The 19882-nt window shown below is 49.2% G+C and overlaps 1 protein-coding gene across 1 annotated transcript; it reads right to left on the bottom strand.

Moving 5' to 3' along the window:
- Positions 1-198: 198 nt before the first annotated feature.
- ImpE1 (Ecdysone-inducible gene E1) lies at positions 199-19513 on the bottom strand. The gene is made up of 7 exons (XM_033383109.1): positions 19203-19513; positions 16457-16788; positions 12183-12354; positions 11760-11891; positions 1851-5824; positions 1234-1783; positions 199-1162 (listed from the first exon to the last, which is right to left on the bottom strand). Exons 2-7 carry the CDS (start codon positions 16586-16588, stop codon positions 1092-1094), a joined length of 5031 nt encoding a protein of 1676 aa, XP_033239000.1. The 5' UTR covers positions 16589-16788; positions 19203-19513; the 3' UTR covers positions 199-1091.
- Between the last annotated feature and the right edge of the window lie 369 nt (positions 19514-19882).

The following is a 19882-nucleotide window of genomic DNA, read 5'->3' as shown; positions in this document are numbered from 1 at the left end:
AAAAGCAGGCCACATTTTTGTGTGTTTTAGTTTGAGAGCCAGTGCGAAATCGTCATCGACATTTTGTTGGGGAATTTTCCGCTAGATTTTCTGTGAATACTCTCTCCTCCACAGGAAATCGAAATAAGTAAAGGAGTCATTGCCTTCTCCGTGAATAAAGTCAATCAATAAATTTTCAAACATTTTTTTTTTTAAATAGATTTTGTTTCTTTTTATTGTCATTTCTTTTTTGATGCATTTTTCGCCTGCTTCAATGGATTGGACTTTATTTATTTTATTGTGATGCTTCTTGACTTTGAGAAAATCTGTGTGAGTGCCGCCCGGTGATCGGGTCGTACCCTAAATACATACAATACATACAGTACATATAATAAGATATAGGGGATATGATCTGATGGTTGGCTGCCCGGGATTGTATGCCTTACGTTTCTGCATAGTCAATGTCGTTTATCGTTTATCGTGTACATCGAACAATTGTTTACTTATTTACAAAAAATTAATCGATAAAAATGCATCAATTTAATGGGGGATTTTCGCTTAGTTCCCTTTTTTCTGTGTCTGTTTCCGTTTCTGGGTTTGCCGGGCCAATAATTTAAATAAATTAGATTAGAAAATTCCATAAAACTAAACTAAATGAAGATTGTTGTTTGTGTGTTTTCGTGTGTTCGTGTGTGGGTGATAGAGTAGTGTGGTTCCTTTTGGGCATGAAGGTACAAAAAAAATTAGTTCGATGGTCGGGATGAGTAGAATAAATAGTCGAAATGGGTGTTTGAGTGTGTGTGTTTGTGTGGGGGCAGGGGGGATATGGGACTTTTAGGGATGCGTCCAGTGGCTCAATTGACAAACATCACTGGCTCAAAGGGGGGAGCCCTTTGATAGCAAGGTGGCAATTGGGCGTGGCAAGGGCGCAGCTAAAATCATAATAAATAAATAAATAATTTGTTAAAAAATCAACTTAAATGCTAGGCAAAAAATCGTCTCGAATATGCGGGGGTTGTGCGACAGATAGTGTTGGAAAGCTCGAAGAATAGTGTGGCAAAACGTTGCAGTCGGTGTTGGATAATTGGTTTCCGATTCCTATCCTATGTCCCCTACCACAGTGGCATGGGGCGCTGCCGGGCCAGATATCCGGGCAGGCTGGCAGCAGTTGGGGCAGGACAACCTGCAAATAAGGGAGAAGATCAGCGCATTAGACACCGTGCTATCCTTGGGCATTTCTCGAGGTTCACTTACGACACACGGCACAGGTCTGTTCGTCGGTGCCATCCCCGCATCCATCGCGTCCGGAGCACACAATGGCCGTAGAGCGGCACAGTCCGTTGCTGCAACGATGCGGACAATAGGCGTCCGCCTCGCGGCGTCCACCACCCAGAAGGCCACCCGCCTCGATCAGACGCATGAACAGGCTGGGCACGGACCGAGAGCCGCACAGATGTGGCGGCTCGTCGCTGCCATCCTTGCAGGACACAATGGCGTTGCAGTACTCGTACTCCGGCAGGCACTCGCCGCTCTTGCAGCGGAACGTGTGCTCGGGACAGGCGTTGCCGCCCTTGAAACTGCCGTCGCATCCCAGCTCATCCTCGCCGTGGGGACACTGCTTGCGTCCGTCGCAGAGAGCGGCGCGGGAGATGCAGCGACCGCTGCGCTGGCAGCGGAACGACTCCGTGGGACAGGTCTGGTTCAGGCGGGCATTGTGGGTGCACTCCTCGTCGGAGTCATCGTTGCAGTCGGCGCGTCCGTCGCACACAAAGAACCAGGAGATGCAGACGCCACTGGAGCGGCACTACAGAGGATATCAAATGGTTAGCTTTGCGAGATCTCTTAGGTATTCAGTGGGGTGGGATGCTTACCTGGAATGTTCCCGGACTGCATCCTGTTCTCTGGGCACTGCATTGGCCTCCGTTCTCGCTGCTACCGGCACAGTCGCAGACTCCCCGTCCATTGCACACCGTGTGGGGATCCGAGAGCTGGCACTGACGATCGCTGCTGCAGGGCAGGCCCAGGGAGATGGCCTCCAGGCCGAGATCCACGCGCTTGCGCAGCTCCGATCCAGGTTTGAGCAAGGACGAAGAGAAGGCCGGCACCACTGGCTCGGGTGTGGGCTCATCTGAGGGCATCAGGGGCATCAGGGTGGTAGCCACGGGGGCAGCGGGCTCCATTAGGGTCACACGGCTAGCCAGGCCCAGCATCGTCTGGGTGGTGATCTCCACGATGTCGGCGGGATTGGGCGTAGCCTCCTCATGGGCGATGGGATGGGAGGCAGGCTCTTCTTCGATGTGGTTGCTGAACAGCTCATGGATGCCATCGGTGACGGTGGTGGACTCTACAATCAGGTTGTCCGACTCGAGCTCATTGATGCGAATGGGCTGAGAGTGATCGCTGAGGTCGAAGGGTAGCTCCTCGGGAGACAAGGTGTGCTCCTCTTCCTCTTGCTGCTGCTGCTGCTCCTGTGTCTGGGGTTCCTTAACGGTGGTGGCTTCCTCTGGAATCGATTCGGTCTCCTGCTGTTCCTCTGGATAGAAGGTAATCAGCTTCTCTTCATCCGCTTGCACCTTGGCATCCGTGGTGGATTCCTGCTGGGGCTCCTCTTCCGCTGCTGCCTGTTCGGGAATGGGTGTGGCCTGATCCTCCTCCTGCTCTTCATCATTTGCTGCCTCCGCAAAGAGATCTGGAATGGCGGGAACTTGCTCCTCTGTCTGATTTGGGGCCTGGACCTGCTCGACATGCACCTGATCGTGTGTTTCATCGGCCTCTGCCACGAGATCGGGAATAGCCTCTTCCGCTTGGGCCTCCTCGTTATCCTCGTTGGCCTCTACCATTGGCACGGTCTGAGCGGGCTGCTGGCCGAAGGGCACTGGAGGAACGGTGCTGTCTCCCTCCAGCATCAGGTCGCTGAGGATGTCGGCAATGCTCTCGCTCTCATGGAACTTCTCCAGATCTTGTTCCTGGTCCTGCTCCTCGCTCACAATCGCACTGGGCTCCACACTGATCTGAGGGGCCACAGTGGACTCGGCGGTGGCTTCATCATCATCGTCGTTGGATGCCTCCTGTGCGGGAGTTGTCTCTGGCTCTGTCTCTGTCTCCGTCTCCGCTTGGGTGTAATCCGCCTCTTCAATGACAACTGGCTTGGGCTCGTCCTCCTGCTTGGGCAGCTCTTGGAGGTGCTCGATGCTGGTGTAGTCCATCTCTGGCTTGATCAGCTCTTCCTCTTCTTCGGGGACAACATGCTGTGGCTCTGACTGTGCCGCTGGCTCGAGCTCGGGCTCTGGAATAGTTTCTTGATCGACATTCGGTTCGGCTCCTTGGATGATGTTATCATTTTCGTTTTTGATGGTTTCCGTTTCATCTTTCTGGCTTTCCGGCTGCTCCTCTGCACTTTCACTGCGTTCGGTGACAGTTTCGTCTTGGACTTCGGTTTCCAGATCCGATGATGGAGTGATCTCTGTCAGAGCTTCGCTGGCTTCCGGCTCAATATCTTCAGGTGTCTTAATTGGCAGCTGTGCTACATCTTGATTCACATCCACCTGCGACACCTCATCATTAGCAACGGCCTGTGGCTTTACTTCTGCGTCCTTCTCTGTCACTGATTCGGTTTGCAGCTCTTCTGGGCTCTGCTCTGCCTGTGCCTCGGGCTCTGCAACTTCTTCCGACACTTCAGGCGTTTTAATTGCATTTGCATTTTCCTCCACGATCTCCTCCTCTGCCTCTGCCTCTGCCGCTGCCTCCACCTCTGCTTCTTGCTCCACCTGTTGCTGTTCAGGCAGCTCTGTGGCGATCTCCTCTTGGACATTAGAAATTTCTGGTTCACGGGGTGCCGCCTCTGTGGTCTGCTGCTCCTGCTCTTGCGCTGGCTCTTCCTCTGGCTGGGACTCGGCTGGCGCCAATTCATCATCATTTGTTGGGTATGTCAATTGTTCGTGCTCTGCTTCGGTGATTGCCACCGTCTCCGTTTCAGTGTCTTCCTCTGGCTGTTGCTTCTCCTCTTCGACTGGTTTCACTTTGATTTGTTGTGGCTCTGTTGTGGCTTCATCTGCATCTTGATGGATCTGCATCTCTTCCACTGGCTCGGGCTCTTGGTCTGCCTCTGCGTCTGCGTCTGCCTCTGGTTCTGGCTCTTTCTCTTCCACATTCTCCTCCCCCTTCTCAGCCTCGATCGCAATCTCTGGCTGTGCCTGTGGCTTTTGGTCTTGATCTTGATTTAATTGATTGGCTTCATTTAAATCATCTTCGCCACTTGTCGGCTTGATGTCGGCGCTTTGTTCTGGTTGATCGATTTCAGTCTCCGTCTCCGTCTCTGGCTCCATCTCTGCCACTGGCTTTGGCTCTGGCTCCTCCTCTGGTTGCTGCTCTGGTTCTGGTTCAGCTTCTGTTGCTGGCTCCATTTCTGCGGCTTCGGTTTGTGTCTCTGGCTTCTCCACCTCTTCCTCCTCCACCTGCTCCTCCTCAGGCTGTTCCTTTTCCGCTTCGTTTTGGCTTTCACTCTCTGGTTCCACCTTTGCCGGCACTTCGATCTTCAGCGCTTCTGTTGGCTCCTCCTTCTCCTGCTGATCGTCCATCTGCTTGGGTGGGACCTCATCATTAGGCACTGCCGTGGCGTCTGGCGTCTCCATCTCATGATCCCCCGAAGCTTGATCTTCCTCCTCCTCCTCCTCCTCCGCCTCTTCAGGTACCTCTTCTTCTGTCACCTTCGTCACACTTTCAATTTCTGCTCCGCTAGCTACAGCTCCATTCACGGGTATCAATTCCTCGTCAGCCACTGTCTGGTCTGACTCCTGGTCGTCTTCATTCTGCAGCAGCGTCTGGGTCTGGGTCTGTGTCTGCGTCTGTGGCTGAGTGGTTGCCTCCGCATCAGTCTCGCTCTCGGCCTCAATGGGCACCACCTCATCAACATCATGATGGTCTACTGTCTGTGGTTGCGACTCCACCTCTTTGTCAGCCTCCATCTCCGCCTCCTCGACGGGCGTTTCGTAATCGAATTTCATGGTATCGTCGACGGGCGATGAGGCAATCTCTTCAGCCCCCGAGGCCTCCACAGCATCCTCGTCGGCTTTAATGGGTTCGGGTGCGGGTGCTGATGCCTCGTATTGGTGTTCGGGCTGTTCTCCCACCAGATCGGGCCTGCTTTCGTGCTCCTCTGTATACTCCTCATCGATCTTGTAGGGATAGTCCTCGGTGGGGCCGCCTTCCGTCTCCTGCTCCACACCGACGCCATTCTCGGTGGGCACATCGGCGGGTGTCAGCAGCTGTTGGACTCCAGTTGTGGCACCATCTTCAGCTGTGCCATGCGATGCTGCCGCAGCAGCAGCAGCAGCTTCTTGCTGTTCCTTCTCCGCATCCTGCTGCTCCTGCTGCTGGGTAAGCTCTGTCTCCTCGTGGGCCATGTCTATGGCCTCCAGCTTTTCGCCATTGTCCAGCTCGGAGATCTCTGGCCTCAGTTTGGCGGCCTCGCCGTCGTCTTCCTCCAGGGTCTGCTCCTCCACGCTGGCTGGCAGCTCATCCTCCAGCAAGATTGGAGCAGCAGTTGTGGTCGTTGTGGTGGTGGGTGCAGGAGTTGTCGTTGTGGTAGTAGTGGTTCTCCTGGTTGTGGGCTCTGGGGTGGTGGTTGTGGATGTTGTTGTGGATGTCACCTTCTCCACCTTCACGACGGGCTTCTCTTCCGCTTCCTCATCGGCGGCTGGGGCCAGGCAGAGACCGCCGACCATCTTGGCGGGAGCCGTGCACTGGCAGCGTCCGAACAGATTGGGGATCAGGAAGTCGCAGTGGGTGCGAGTGTCGAACATTTGGCAGTGGGCGTGGCTGTAGCAGACGGCGCCGGGGTGGGCAGCTGCACGAAGAAGAAGAAGAAGAAAAATTCTCATGAGATTTTTGCATTTTCCGCTTCAAGATCTAATTTCTTTATTCTTTATTCTTTATAGATGTGTTATTAAGCTAACCGTAAACCGTAAACCGAACTCCGCCAGGCCAAGCACCAAATGCATATTAAAAACTCATCATCATCATCATGAGCAGCAACACCCCAACAACAGCAGTTGCAACTAGCAAGAACGTTGCAGCAGAATCAGTGCAACATCTAAGAGTATGTGCATACACATACGAGTATGTTGCAGGCACTGGCACTGCACTGGCACTGGCCCACAGGCATTAGACCACCTTCGACAGGCCTAATAACCGTCAATAAAGTCAACTGCAACTGCATCAGCCTCGACTCAACGCATGCGTTCCTCTCAAAAGAGAGGAACGAACGTACGAACGAACGAGCGAGCGAACGATGGTGACGTCGCCCATTCCCATTACCGTTCCTCATCAGCATTCCACTCGCCTGCCTGCTTGCCTGCCTGCTTGCCTGCCTGCCTGCCACCTGCCACCTGCGTGTCTGCCAGTGTCCCCCACTGGAATCTCAGAGCTCTCTGACTCTGACCCACTTTCCGGACTAGCTACAGCCTAAGCCAAAGCCACAGCCAGAGCCAGAGCCACAGCCGCTGCCTCAACTTGTTTTCACTTGTTTCGTTTTTGGTGTGGCAGGCAACTGTGCAACTTGCAACCTGGCGACATGCCATTTACCATTCAACCATGGCCACAGAGAAGCCAAAGAGATCCACTAAAGCAGGCAGCAGGCAGCGGGCAGCAGCCACCTGCAGTTGCCCTTAGGGCAGTGTCTGGTCTGCCATTTCCCCCCAACGATTCACACAGAGATTGGCCGGAGTTGGGCTAGAGTTTTGGCCAGGAATGGGAGATCATAACTCTGTGTGTGTGTTTTTTTTGCCCTTTCGATCAACCCTCGAGAAAATCCTCATCTGCCGAGGGAATTTCATTTGGGGAATCTTTTCCATTTCGGGCTCCAAATCCAAGCCGAAGTCAAACGTTTTGTCGGCATTTCACCAAAGGCTTTTACTGGCCTGGCTTTTAGCCGGCATTTTGGCATTTGGCATTGGCCATTGGGGAACCGGTTAAGAGTTAAGCTGAAGCTGAAGCTAAAGCACATAAAAGGCATACGGCAAACGTGGCGTATACTTAACGAATGCACCGCCACTGACACTGACACTGACTTTGACTCCTTCTCCCTCTCCCTCTCCCCTCTCCTTCTCCTGCTCTGACTCCGACTCTGGCTGCGGCTGCGCTGTGGCTGCGGCGACTCCAACTTTTGCCATTCCAAATGCGAGTAGCTCAAACGTGTCTCGCTAGAGTTTGACACCAATATGGCATCCACATCCACATCCACAACCACGCAGAGCAAAGACCAGGAAGAGAGGGGCCATCTCTCTCTATCTCTTTCTCCATGGCCATAGATGGACCCAAATGTTTGACTTCATCTTTCACTTTTATATAACAGAAGAAGGAACAGCAGAAGCAGGAGACCATGGGACCATCCTCTCTGCTTTGACCAAAAACGATGATCGATGTGCCACTCCCCCTACTCTGAGGCTGCCCCCAGAGGGTGCATGTTGCTGCTGTTCCTGCTGTTGCTGTTGTTGCTGCTGTGACAGGTTGCATGCGAATTGCTGCACGACTGCCATCTGCAACAAAAACCTAACCCACTTCGATTACTCTTCTAGTCGCTCTGCTCTGTTGGAGCACTGCTCTGGCTTCCACCGCGTGTGAAAATTGCCGGGCCTCTGGCGGGGGGCTCTGCTGGAGATCTGCTGGAGGAGCAGCCAGCATCATAAACCATAATTCCCATCAAAATCAGCATAAATTATATTGAAGCTTCCATGTGGCTCGATTTGTCGCTGCCGGTGGCCGGAATTGCAAATCTGTGTCAACTGCCAGGCCTCGCTGAATGGCTGGCACGCACAGATACAAAGGCAGATGCAGATACAGACACTTGTATCTGTGTCTGCGCACAGCAGTGCATGCTGCGGCATTCCTGCGGCTTTAATAAGTCTATTTATGCCGCCAACTTTCATTAGTCCCGCCAATTGTAGCCGCGACAAGAGTCGTATCTCCACTAAATATGAGCCACACAAATCTGTAGAGGATTCTCTGTTTTGGTTTTTTGTTGTAATTAATTGAGGCAATTTGCATGAAATGAAAATGCTACCTGTCGCGTTTTCCTGCCATTATGAGTTTTCTTATTGTTTGCGGAAGTGCCTGGCCGAAAAGTTTAAGTGCTGCCCCACCAGCTGTGGTGGTGCCACTGCCCACTGGCCACTGCCACTGCTGTGGTGGTGTTCCACATAATTTGCATGCAATTTGGCATTTGGCGCAATTTAGTTTCAAATGGCCATTCATTCTGGCCATTTCTGTTTCTTCTTGGCCGCAAATTAACACAGTTTGAGGCTTTTTGACGGACTCTTTTGTGGGTCATGCGAAATGAAATGGAGTTAATTTTTTTCTTCTCTTTTTTCGGTAGAAGGTGTCGCAAGGGAAAGTATTTTTCCGCATTTGGGTTTAGCAGAGGATGGATGGATAGATGGATAGATGGCTCTGCAGAAAGTGAGTGCGGTTAATGGGAGAGTGACAATGTGTTTTTTGCTTTTCTCTCTCTTATATAATGAGAGAGTCTAATGGTTTTCCATAGAGAGCCAGAGATAATCTTTACTTATCCCCCCTCCCCCGGCACCAAAGAAAACTAACCAAACTACTGATCTTTGGATCACTTTTTACTGCAACTTTGTTTGCATGAAACTGAGATCTCGATCTCTCGCCTGACAGTTTGCCTCTGGCTCTCCAGCATCTGCAGCATCTCCATCTCCATCTCCATCTGCAACTGGAGGCATCTTCTGTCTGTCTGTTCATTATCTGCTGGATGCATATACTGGATATACATACTCTTACCAGCACTCGTACGTGGCATACTTTTTCCCCCTGAGCTCTCTTTCAAACGAGCACGCCAACGGGCTGGTGGGATGGTGGGGCGGTGGGGCGGTGGTGCGGTGAGGCGGTGGGGAGTATGGCCGTGGCCTGCCCCGAGGGGAGACCATGGAGTTTGTCATACGAGGGAGCTCATAAAGATCGCTTTGCTCTGGAAGGAGGAAATGTTCTTATTGTTCTTTCTGCCTCGTTAAAAAGGCCACAAAACAAAAAACAAAGCAGGAAAGAAGCCCGGGCCAATCCCGGTATGGGGCGCCTCGACTTCGATGGGTTAAGGTGCATGGGAAACTGGAACAAGTGGCAGTTTGCTAACCGAATGCCACCGAATGGGGCAGAGGGGCTGCGGTAGCGTCGGAGTCGGAGACTCAGAGACAGAGACAGCCAGCGAAAGCCTGACAAGCTCACAAAATCTGGCACACCACTTGCTTCACTTGACCCAAGAGAAAGACAGACAGAGAGAGAGAGAGATAAAGAGAGAGAGGTAGAGAGAGAGAGAGAGCGAGATGGAGATGGGATAAAGTGAATGGTCGGAGGCCGTGCCCATTGCCAAATGTGTGCAACATTTTTGTCAACTGCAACCAAAGTTGTGTCTCCAGCTTTGGGCTGCTCCTCCTGGTTTCTGTCTCTGTCTCAGTCTCTTTTTCTTTCCCAGTCCCTGTCTCTTTCTCTCTCTGAGAACTAATTGGACTTTTTCTTGGACTTTCTTTTGCATCATTGCATTGGATTGGCGCTTAATCAGTGCAATTTAATTACATTTAAAACCAGCAGCCGCCAGTCGAGGCAATTAGGCATGTAAAGTAGCGACAGAGAGCGAGCGAGAGAGATGGTACACCGAGAAGAGACACACAGAAATAGAGGGAGAAGGAGAAAGAGAATGAGAGAGAGAAAGATAGAGACAGAGATATGCCAGATACAAATCAGAAGCAGAGGCTGCAACAGGAGACACAGAGCTCGCTCTGTGGCAAATGCCAAGGATAGGATTTTCCTTTGGTGAAAGGTTCATTCATTTCATTCCGCTGCCATTGTGTTTTTTCTAACTATTTCTATTTTTTTTTTTTTTTGGTGAAAGTATCTCATAAATGAATGCCTGCTGCCCAACTGCCTGGCTGCCACTAGCTGCACTTGCCACAGCAGTCGCTTGCAGCACCTGACTTTGACCACACGCTTCTTGTCATTAAAATTACTTTTAATTAAATATGAAGCTCACTCTCGGCCAGATGTCGCGGCACGCCCCCCTTTCGGATATATAGAATTTCATAGCTATATAATTAAGTCTGAAGAGGAGAAAGAGGGGAGGCGAGGAGAAGGAGAAGAAGAAGAAAGAGTTGCTGCCACAGCAGCAACTGTTGCAACAGCAGCAACAACAGGTGAATGGCAATGACACGAACTGTAGAAGTTGCACCATGTCCATGATCGTGCCTATTTGGTCTCCTTTGATCGTGTTCCTGTTTCTGGTCTCTGGTCTCTCTCGCTCTCTCTCTGGCTCTGCTAAGGAGGGAGGATCAAGGAGGGAGAGCTCCCTCTGCCATATGGCCTCCTCTCGATTCTTGATTCTCGATTCTCGATTCTAGTCAACATTCATTCTAATCAGATTAACGCCACTTGGCGCCAATGTGCCAAAAGGATGTGGAATTCTCAAGCTAGATGCCGATCTAGTAGGGCTGCAGGGCTGGAGGCCCACGGAAACAGTGACTGCAATGGGAACGCTTTGAAAATGTATCAGTGATCACTGTGACAGTGGTCGCATTTGTGCTTCTCCAGGGAACTGAGGACCTGTGAAATCTGTTTGAAACCTGTGTATACTTTTCATAGCACTACTGGAAACCAAATAAGAATAGTTCCTCTTCTAAAGATTGTCTCTCTAAAGCATATAGCCTCGTTCATTCAGAACAGAGGTCTATTCCAGAGATGGTTTATTGAAAAGTTACGAAATGGGATCAAGAGTTCAGATCTCTATCGATAATTATTTATGGAATGGTATGGCTTCGGTGTGAAGAAGATTCTCGCAAAGCCCCATAGACTTTCCCCAGTAACTTTTGTGATTAATCTGTGCCCAGAATGATTCAACAAAAGGCCATATGCGTCATATGCGTCACTGCCTCTTAGCCAGCCCTCAGATCAGTTGCAGTATCCGTATCCACAGATGAAGCCTCGAAGTATCTCGAAATGTATCTTTCACACATCTCGCCATAGCAAACACCAGACACACATACACACACACACACACCATGAATGGAGAGAAAGAGATCGAAGATGTGGAGAGTCAAACATTTACATTTTACATTTGAGGTTCTGCTGCTGCAGTGTGTGGCCGTGGCGGCGATTTCTAGCCAGGTTGTTAGCCAGTTCTTGGAAAATTAACCAATTATGCGTATAATTAGTGACACGATTGTCTGGTTAGAGTATCTTTGAGATACTCTGGCGGCTGTGGGGCCATTTTCATTGCTCTTTCGTTATTGCATCGCCTATTGTTATGGCCATGTTAATTGCCTGTGTCAAGTGGCAGAAAAGTGCGGCTCTGAGGCTCTGAGGCTGTGCGGCAGTGCCGCTGAATAAAGGAAAACTCTGCGCTAACGAACAAACTCTGCAAACAGGAAATGTTGCTGCTGGCACAAGGGTGGCTCAGTAGATGCCACATTGCGTGACATTCCAAACGAAGAGAGATAGAAAAATGATAAGCAATCAAAGAGATGATTCTTTTGTGATTAGCCTGCATCGCATCTGCGGCCAGAGCTGCGTTCGTTTATTGCAACAAAACAAAACAACAAACAACAAACACCGAAACGAACAGGTAATGATATTATTAAGAGTTAATTTTTAATGTTGCAACATCGTGTGGTGTGGTGTGGAGTGCAGTGGAGTGGAGTGTGGACTACTCCAGGCTCCCCGCTACCGCGCCCCCCGTTAGGGCCACAAGAGTTGCTGGCCAACGGTCGCCTGATACTTACGTCCCAGACAGGTGTGCTTGCGGAACTGCAAGAATCCCTCGACGCAGCGGCATGCCCCATCCAGGCAGCTGCTGTTGGCCACCTTCATCGAGCACTGCTCGCTCAGCTGGCAGTCGCCGCCTAAGAGTTGGGCTGTGGAAACGAGACAGAGACAGAGAAACAGAGTCAGAGTCAGTGTCAGAGAAATGCATCCAAGAGATACGACAGAGTGAGAGTCGAGTTGTGTTAACGGTTCTTGGGATGGACAAACATATGGACAGTCCCCTCCCTCCTCATCGTCCACCCCATTGTTTGCCCACAAGCAGGCAAACATTCTTTAGTCCAATGTTTGCCCATGTCCCCATGCGACCACTCCCACTCCCGCTCCCACTCTTTGGAGCCCAGTGTTTTGGGGCCATTCAAAGATTGACATTGCCTACTTACATGACAAACAGCGCTTGGAATTCAGTTGAACAAAATATGGCGCACACTCGCAGTAGCCCAGGGCCGAGCAGCTGGAGCCCTTGATGAAATCTGTACAGTCCATATCATGCTGGCACTTGTCTCCGAGCTCCAGGGCCTCACTCCTGTGCAGCACTGTGAAGATGATGAGCAGCTGCAAAAGGAGGAAGAACAGAGATTTCGGGGATTAACAAAAGGGAAGAATATTGAGTGCATGGAATGTGGCAGATCAATCGAAATCGATAGAAATACCCCATCGGAGGGTTAACTGAATGTGACAGGTGTTTTTCATCGATAATTGCAAGAGAATCTATGAGTTTGGCAGAGCTTCCGCAGATTTCTCCTGTCTATACACCTAGTATTCCAGTTTATTTTGCGGCACTTCCAAAGGCCCTTCTTTATTATCCAATTTAAAGTGAATAAATCCCGTATTCAATTAGCCTGGCATAAGCTATGATTAAGTAATGCAGAAAGACCCTAACTTAACAGAAATGAGCCAACAAATTGGCCAACAACATGGATCTTGGCCACAACTCTTGTCAGAGATTCTCCGTCCATCACCATTAAGCAAAAAAAAAAAATAAATAAATAAAAAAACAAATTGCTCGATGCACGGAATATTCGTAGCCGACAAAAGCCACAAAAAACTGCTCTAATCGGCGGTAATCGGCGCAGTCGCTGAGGTCTATTTTATGAATGAAATACCGCATGGGTATACGAGTAAATGTATCTGGCAGATACAAGTATATTCGTATCTTTTGGCTGCTTATGTGTGTGTGTGTGTGTGTGTGGGGCACAGACACAGTTACCGCAAGAGAGATACGTTATAGATGCTATAGCGATACGGAGTCGCAAGTTGTAAAACAGAATTAACAGTTGCCTGAACACCAAACACACGCCCCAGGGGCAGGGAGTAGGAGCACTGTGGCAGAGGAATACTTGGGATCTATAATTAAACAAAAACAACAACAAAACCGAAACAAAAACCAAGGGAACCTACTATCCAAGGAAGGCGGAGAGCACTCCATACGCTTCGTGCTGCTGGATCTTTTCTTGTTTTTCTTTCCTATTTTGCAGTTAGAACGTGTGCTGTGCTCTGCTGTGCTGTGCTCTGCTGTGCTATGCTCTGCTGTTGGCTAATAAATAAGCTGAAAAGCTGAATTTTGTGGCAGAAGAGAGTGCAATGTACTTTCTGCTCATCGCGAATGAGCGCCACACGCCATTAATTATGGCTCTGGGTCTTGGGCTCTGGGATACTGGCTCTTGGGCTCTTGGGTACTTGGGCTCTTGGGCTCTTGACTCTGGGGCATTACCTAACCGAAGCAGATACAGATACAGATACAGAGATACACAGATACACAAGAGTTGGGTAACTGGGTTTCGGTTTCGGGTTCTGTTCTTTTGCATACTAGAAACAACGGTACACTCCTCCTACATGCCATCCCCTCCCTCTGTCGGCGCTCCCCCGCCTCGGATTTTGTTAACGCATTAAATCCAATGATTACATAAAGTTTGCGTTGGGGGAATTCCCCTGGTCAGCCCCAGCCCCATCCCCAGCAGCTAATTGGTAAGAATTCTCCAATTTGGATGCCAATTCCACAGTCACGCAATCCGAGACGCCTCGGCCCCACCACTGCTCTTTCTCTCTCTCTGGAAAATTGTACAAGTTGAGACATTAAAAGCACAGTTACTCGTTGAATCATAGGCAGGAAGGGGGCAACTTTGTTGCCATCAGAAGAATCCTTTATCGCCATCGCTGATTGTGACAAATGAAGATGTGCATCGTATCCCATGATTCCTGGACAAGTAAGTACTTTCCGGGAATTACAATCATTACAGATTTGTAGCTGGAAATTCTTGGAACCAAAAGATATTCTAGATCTTTTACAGCGATTGAAATGAATATGAATTTGTTATCCAAATACTATTAATCCATCTTTAAACTCGTTCGCTGTTGCAGCAATTAACCATTTCTATAAATATTTGTAATTCTCAGACAAAACTGTTTTATTTTCTAAGCTTTGAAGATCATTTCGCTGCTCGAATAACACACAGATTTACAGCACTCCAAGGTGCCAACGATTGTTAAAGAGCCATAAGAAAACACTCAATGGATCACTCATGAGATCAATAGCAAGAATACAAAACAAATGAGAGCCCCTCGATGTGGGTAAAAGTATCTCGGACTGAAACAGAAACAGAACCTGAATCCAAAGCCAATACGAATGAAATGGAACCGTTCAGAGATCTCGTCTCAGACTGAGACTGAGACCGCGCGATCAGAACTGGCGGCATCAATAAAATGTCAATAAAGAATGAGAAGAAATTGTTTAATTACGCTTTCAAGAGGCTTTCGAGCACGAGATACTCGTAGAATGGGGAGAGAGGCCAATAGAGAATGTGCCCCATTAGATTGTGGTGTGGACTGTGGAGTGTGGAGTGTGTGTGCCTCTGTCTGTCTATTGACCCAATAAATAAAGGCCAAGTTACTTTCATTGCCAGCTTATTGTTTGGCCAGATTTGACAACCTTCTCGATGGGGCCAGAGGAGAGTCCACTCGAAACGGGGGGGAATATGCAGAGATGTACAGAGATGCCTGGGGATGTACAGAAGAGGGTACAGATTCAGGCACAGGTACAGGCTAATAGCCGTCAGGCCGTGTCCACCCGGCCATTTGTAATGCTCCGCCTGGCCATTCATCTTCCATCTCTTGGCCAAATGTCTCGGCCTGACCGTGCAGATGGTCTTTAAAGCTGCCAAAACATCATTCATCAAGCGGCCGAAGAATGCATCTCTCCTCCGGATTCTCTGTTCTCTGTGGGTTCTCTCCGGTTCTCCGATTCTGTGTCTTGGCTTATTTATTTTTCTGTTTTTGGGTTTATGGCCAAGAATTTTTACAATACGCGGCTGTCGGTCTTCTGTGCTAATGAAGACCCGTTGCCGTTGCAGTTGCAGTTGCATTCTGTTGCTGTTTCTGTTGCTGCTGCTTTTGCTGCTGCTGCTGCCCGTTCGGTCATTGTAATTTAGAATCGTAAAAGAACAGCAAGAACAGCAGCAGCAAAAAAAAAGTAAATAATTTTTCGTGTTTTACAAATTACTTTCGTACTTTTTTTTAATGATCGTCGGGCGCCAGACTGTCTGCTGACCTTTGGCCGGGCCAAATGCAGGTGGAGCAGCCTCCAAGATGGAGGCCCAAGATGAATGCACTTGAGGGGCTTTGGGGCTGACCAGAACACAGATCCCAGAACCCAGAACCCAGAACACAGAACATTGAAATGGATAAATTGTTTGTTGGCCGAAGACAGAGCGTGGTAAGCCCCCCAAGCCCTTGCTGGGATTACAGAGGCAAAGTTCTTCTGCTTTGAGAAGATATGAAAAAAACCCATTGGATTATCAGGAAAAGTTATGGAAAGAAAAAGAGAAACACACAAAGAGAGCCGCTCCACAAAGGCCCTAAAACATTATAAATTCCATAAAATTTCCGCAACTTCCTTTCTTTTTGTTTCTTTCTTTCCCGCCGCTAATGAATCCATAAAAAGAGTCAACCAATTCAATAGAAGCATCTATTTATAGGCAAACTAGTTCCCAGCGAGCGAGCACCGAATGGAAGGAAACACTCTCTACGAATAGTACACGTACCCATACCCATACCCATACCCCGACGCATACCCGTCCCCTTACCCATGCCCATAATAATGATTAAGTGTCGGGCAATGAAATTTTATGAACCAAATAATTCATTCATTCCGAGTTAATGCAGCGCCAGAGCAGAGCAAAAAGAAGAGAATAAACTCCCACCTTTTATTAGATTAATTTGCCCACATTACTCTCGGATTGAAGAAGTGAAGCGAAGAGACCCCCAACCGATGGTACATCATCATCATCATCCGCAGACGATGAAGAGCATCATCTGCTAGGCGGACTGCCTCCCTATCCATCTATCAGCTACAATTTGACCCAATGGCCGACTTCACAGCTCTTTAAACAGAAAGAAAAGAACGCGCGCGCGGCCCACGATTGAAGTGCCAAAGCAGGCAGCAGGCGGCAGGCGGCAGCCCACACCAGAAAAGAAGAGTTGTGCCAAAAAAAAAAAAAATGATTGTAGAGAGCTGTTGCTGGTGCTGATGCTGCCATTAACAATGGATCGACGGAGCAGTTGACAAACATTTATTTCGTATTTGTGGATGGTTTTGTGGAGCAATTTGAATTGGCAACGCCCTGAAAGGGGGTGCAAAATGGGAGTTGGGTTCACTTACCGCTAAGAGCCGCTTAACCGTAAAAGCGTTTCCATTGAGCATTGCGATTGTTGCAGGTTGCTTTCTCGCCGCTGCCGCTGCCGATGCCGATGCTGATGCTGACGCGGGCGCTGCTGTCGCAGTCGCTGTCATTGTGCCGCTTCTTGAAGCTCCCAGAGAAGCGCTGCTGCCTCGGGGATCTGTTGCAGTTGCAGGCCAAAGAAGACTCTCTTTTTGTTTCTGTGTGTGGCTTTCCGTTGAGATCTGTTGAGGTTTTTACTGGTACTCCTCGTTGCAGTCGTTAATATATGGTTTTCCTTTTTTCTCTTTATTTTTTTTTATTTTTTTTTTTGCTGTAGAAAGGAGTCGGGGATTTGGTTTTGGGAAAACTTGACTTAAACTTTTGAACTTTTAGGGTCAGAAACGGAACGAAAAACGTTGGGGTTTTTCTGCCGTGTGTCTTTTTCGAGGGGGCAGTAAAGGAAATGCGCCCCACAAAAAAGCCAAACAGACGAAAAAACAAAAAGAACGAAATAATAATAATAATAATAATAATTTCTGTTTTTATTTTTTTTTTTTTTTTTGCAGTGGGATGCAGAGGGAACAGAGGTGAAAGAGGGAACAGAGGGGACAGAGGTGGGAATAGGGGAAAGGGGGAACCGGGACCGGCCGGCTAGTGGCTCATACGCCCCTCATTCGCATTCAGTTGGGGGCATTCGAGCGGTGCGCGCTCCACTTTAAAGCGAAAGACGGCAGACGAAAAACGAAAAACGAAAGACTTAGGCAACGAACTCGCCTCAAAACGGAGTGGGGAGGGAAATGCGGAAACCCCGAAAATGGGAAATTAACACCTGAACGAACTCAAAGCGTATTCCGTTTTCGGGTTTCCACCTCTCCCTCGCCCTCGCCCTCTCTCTCTCTCTGTCTCTCTTTTGCTATTTTCACTTGCTGTGACGACCTTTGTCTGCCTCTCCCTCCCTCTCTGCCATTCTTTCGCCGTCTTGGTTTTTCTTGTGTTCTTTTTTTTTTGAATTTGGGCAACGTTTTTGTTGTCGCTCTCTGCTGCTGTTATAAAATTTCATTTTATTGCAATGCATGAGTCTGGGGTCCCGTCCCTGGTGTACCGCTCGGATCGCTGTCGGCTGGGTCTTTCTCTGGGGTCTGTCGTTGGGTCTGTCTCTGTCTCCGTCTCTGGGTCTGGGTCTGAGGTCTGAGAATGTGGCGCTCTCGGGGGCATTACCGTTATGCGGTGCTGAGAAAAAGGTCTATAAAACATCCATCTCCCATCTCCCGCTTTTTTATAACTTAATAAAAAAGACATAGAAGGCCGGATAGCAGAAGAGCAGAGACGTTGCTGAAGCTGAGGAAAGGGCCTCCAGAGTTCAATTTAAATTGGACCAAGGGGTGCACAGTGGGGTGGGCCTAAGAATTAGTAGATCTCCCGTTTTAGTGCTCCAACCATCTCTCATGCTAATTCCGCCTCTGGCCTTTGGTCACGTTACAGCCGTGGCGAATGGGTGGGTTGGTTCGTCTGGGAAGAAGATTATGACTATTTGCATTTGGTCAGCAAAATGGGTAAGCCCCCAAAAGGCGGAAGTTCATGTGGGGCCAGAAGGTGATGTGCGTGGGCGTTACTTGTGGATTGGAGCCTTAAGACTGCAGCCTCTAGCCTGGGGCAGGGCAAACGGTTCAATTGCTGACCCACTCAGCAGACGAGGAGGCAGGTCTGAGGGGAGATGGGAATGGAAATGGAGATGGAGATGAAGATGATCTCCCCACAATCGATCAGCATGTGCAAAGTGTTGCGATGGCTAACCGCAAAAACTGAAAGGAGGCGGAGAAGCAGATGGGAGCCCCGCTCTGGCAACATTTTTTGTTCGCTGCTGTCGTAGTCGTCGCCGTCGCCGTCGTCGTCTCGGTCGGTCTATCGGTCGCTGGGTCGTCATCAATGCCAATGCACACAGAGAGCCCGGGATGGGGATTGGGGATGGAGTCGGGACCGTGTGGCAGTGGCCGTGGCAAGAACGCCAAAGAGAACAGAACCATCTTAGACACAAGGTAAAAAAAAGCAGCGCGATTTTTGCACCGTTATGCACCCAATATGGCGGCAGCACCACAAGTGAGACAGATAGCAGGAGGAAGAGAGACAGCGCGCGAGAAGAAGAGGGAGACACACATGTGGCTGGAGTTTAGCTGTAGCTGTAGCTGTGGCTGTGGCTGTGGCGGTGGCATGGACCAGGCCTGGGCCTCACTGTGCATCTGCATCTCCATCTCCAAACTGGCCAGAAGACTGGGGACAGGAGTGCGCTGCACTGTCTTCACTTGACTGCCTCTCCTGCAACTGCCACTGCCACTGCCACTGCCACTGCGGCTGCCAAAGCCCCACCAACTCCTCCTCCTCTTCCTGGTAGTGTGTTTGTCTATCTGGTTGTTTGCTGTTTGTTTTCCTTACGTTTTACGCTTTTCGTAAAAAAAAAACTTCGAGTGTGTGTGCATTGAATGCGCAAGAAAACAGAAATTACACAGTCGCCCAATGGCCGCGCCTTAGTCCAATTCCCGATGCCCGATTCCCCATTGCTCCTTCCAGGTGCCATTCTGGCCAAAAAAAAAAGAAAATAAAAAACAAAAACTAGAAGCCTGGACATTCCACAGCCAAGTGTTAAGCAGGATCAATGACTGTTCCACACTCAACAAAAATTACTAATCATTTTTTTTGATTATTATTATTTCGTCTTGGTTTTTTTTTATTTGAGTATTTTTTAGCTACCGTTTTGATTTGCACTCGCGCCGCGTAACTTGATCTTTTTTTCAGATTTTCATTGAAAATTTCAAAATGTTTTGCTTGGCTTTTGCTGTTTTGGGGTGTTTTTGGTAGAGCCAAATAGTGCAAAGTGCAGCCACACTACACGAGAAACGTCTGGATCGGATCGGGTCTCTGAGCTTGGAACGTCCGCACGGGTACGATGGTCAGCACGAACTGAAGAGGAGCCCGGCCAACGACGGACTTAAAGAACTAAGACAAGCAGCAGCCAAACCGCAGTCGCCACCAGCAGCGCGCCGACGTCGGTGGCTTAAAAGCTCTCTTTTGCTTAGACTAAAGTCAAAGTCAAGGCAATGGGAAGCCAGGCGGCTCGCGCTCAGCTTAAAACGAAGCTTTGCCAGACACGACAAGTGCCGACGATGACTTGGCTTCGTCGCAGAGCGTGTGGTTGTTGTTGCTGCTGCGTCTGCTGCTGCTGCTGCCGCTGCTTTTACCCAAGATGTTTGTATTCGAGGTATGGCATATTCCCGATCTTCGAGATACCTTATTGTAGATTTGTTAGACTATGGCATAATTATTTTCGGTATTATGATATTTATTTTTAAATATTTTTGGTAATTAAGTACAAATACGATGAGAGCACTTTCCTCGAATACCTCACCTTGCATGAATACACCTTGCGCTTA

This window comes from Drosophila pseudoobscura, chromosome X (assembly GCF_009870125.1).
Source record: "Drosophila pseudoobscura strain MV-25-SWS-2005 chromosome X, UCI_Dpse_MV25, whole genome shotgun sequence".
NCBI classification, from domain to species: domain Eukaryota; kingdom Metazoa; phylum Arthropoda; class Insecta; order Diptera; family Drosophilidae; genus Drosophila; species Drosophila pseudoobscura.
The sequence above is the reverse complement of the archived record's forward strand: the minus strand, read 5'-3'. Positions and strand labels throughout refer to the sequence as shown.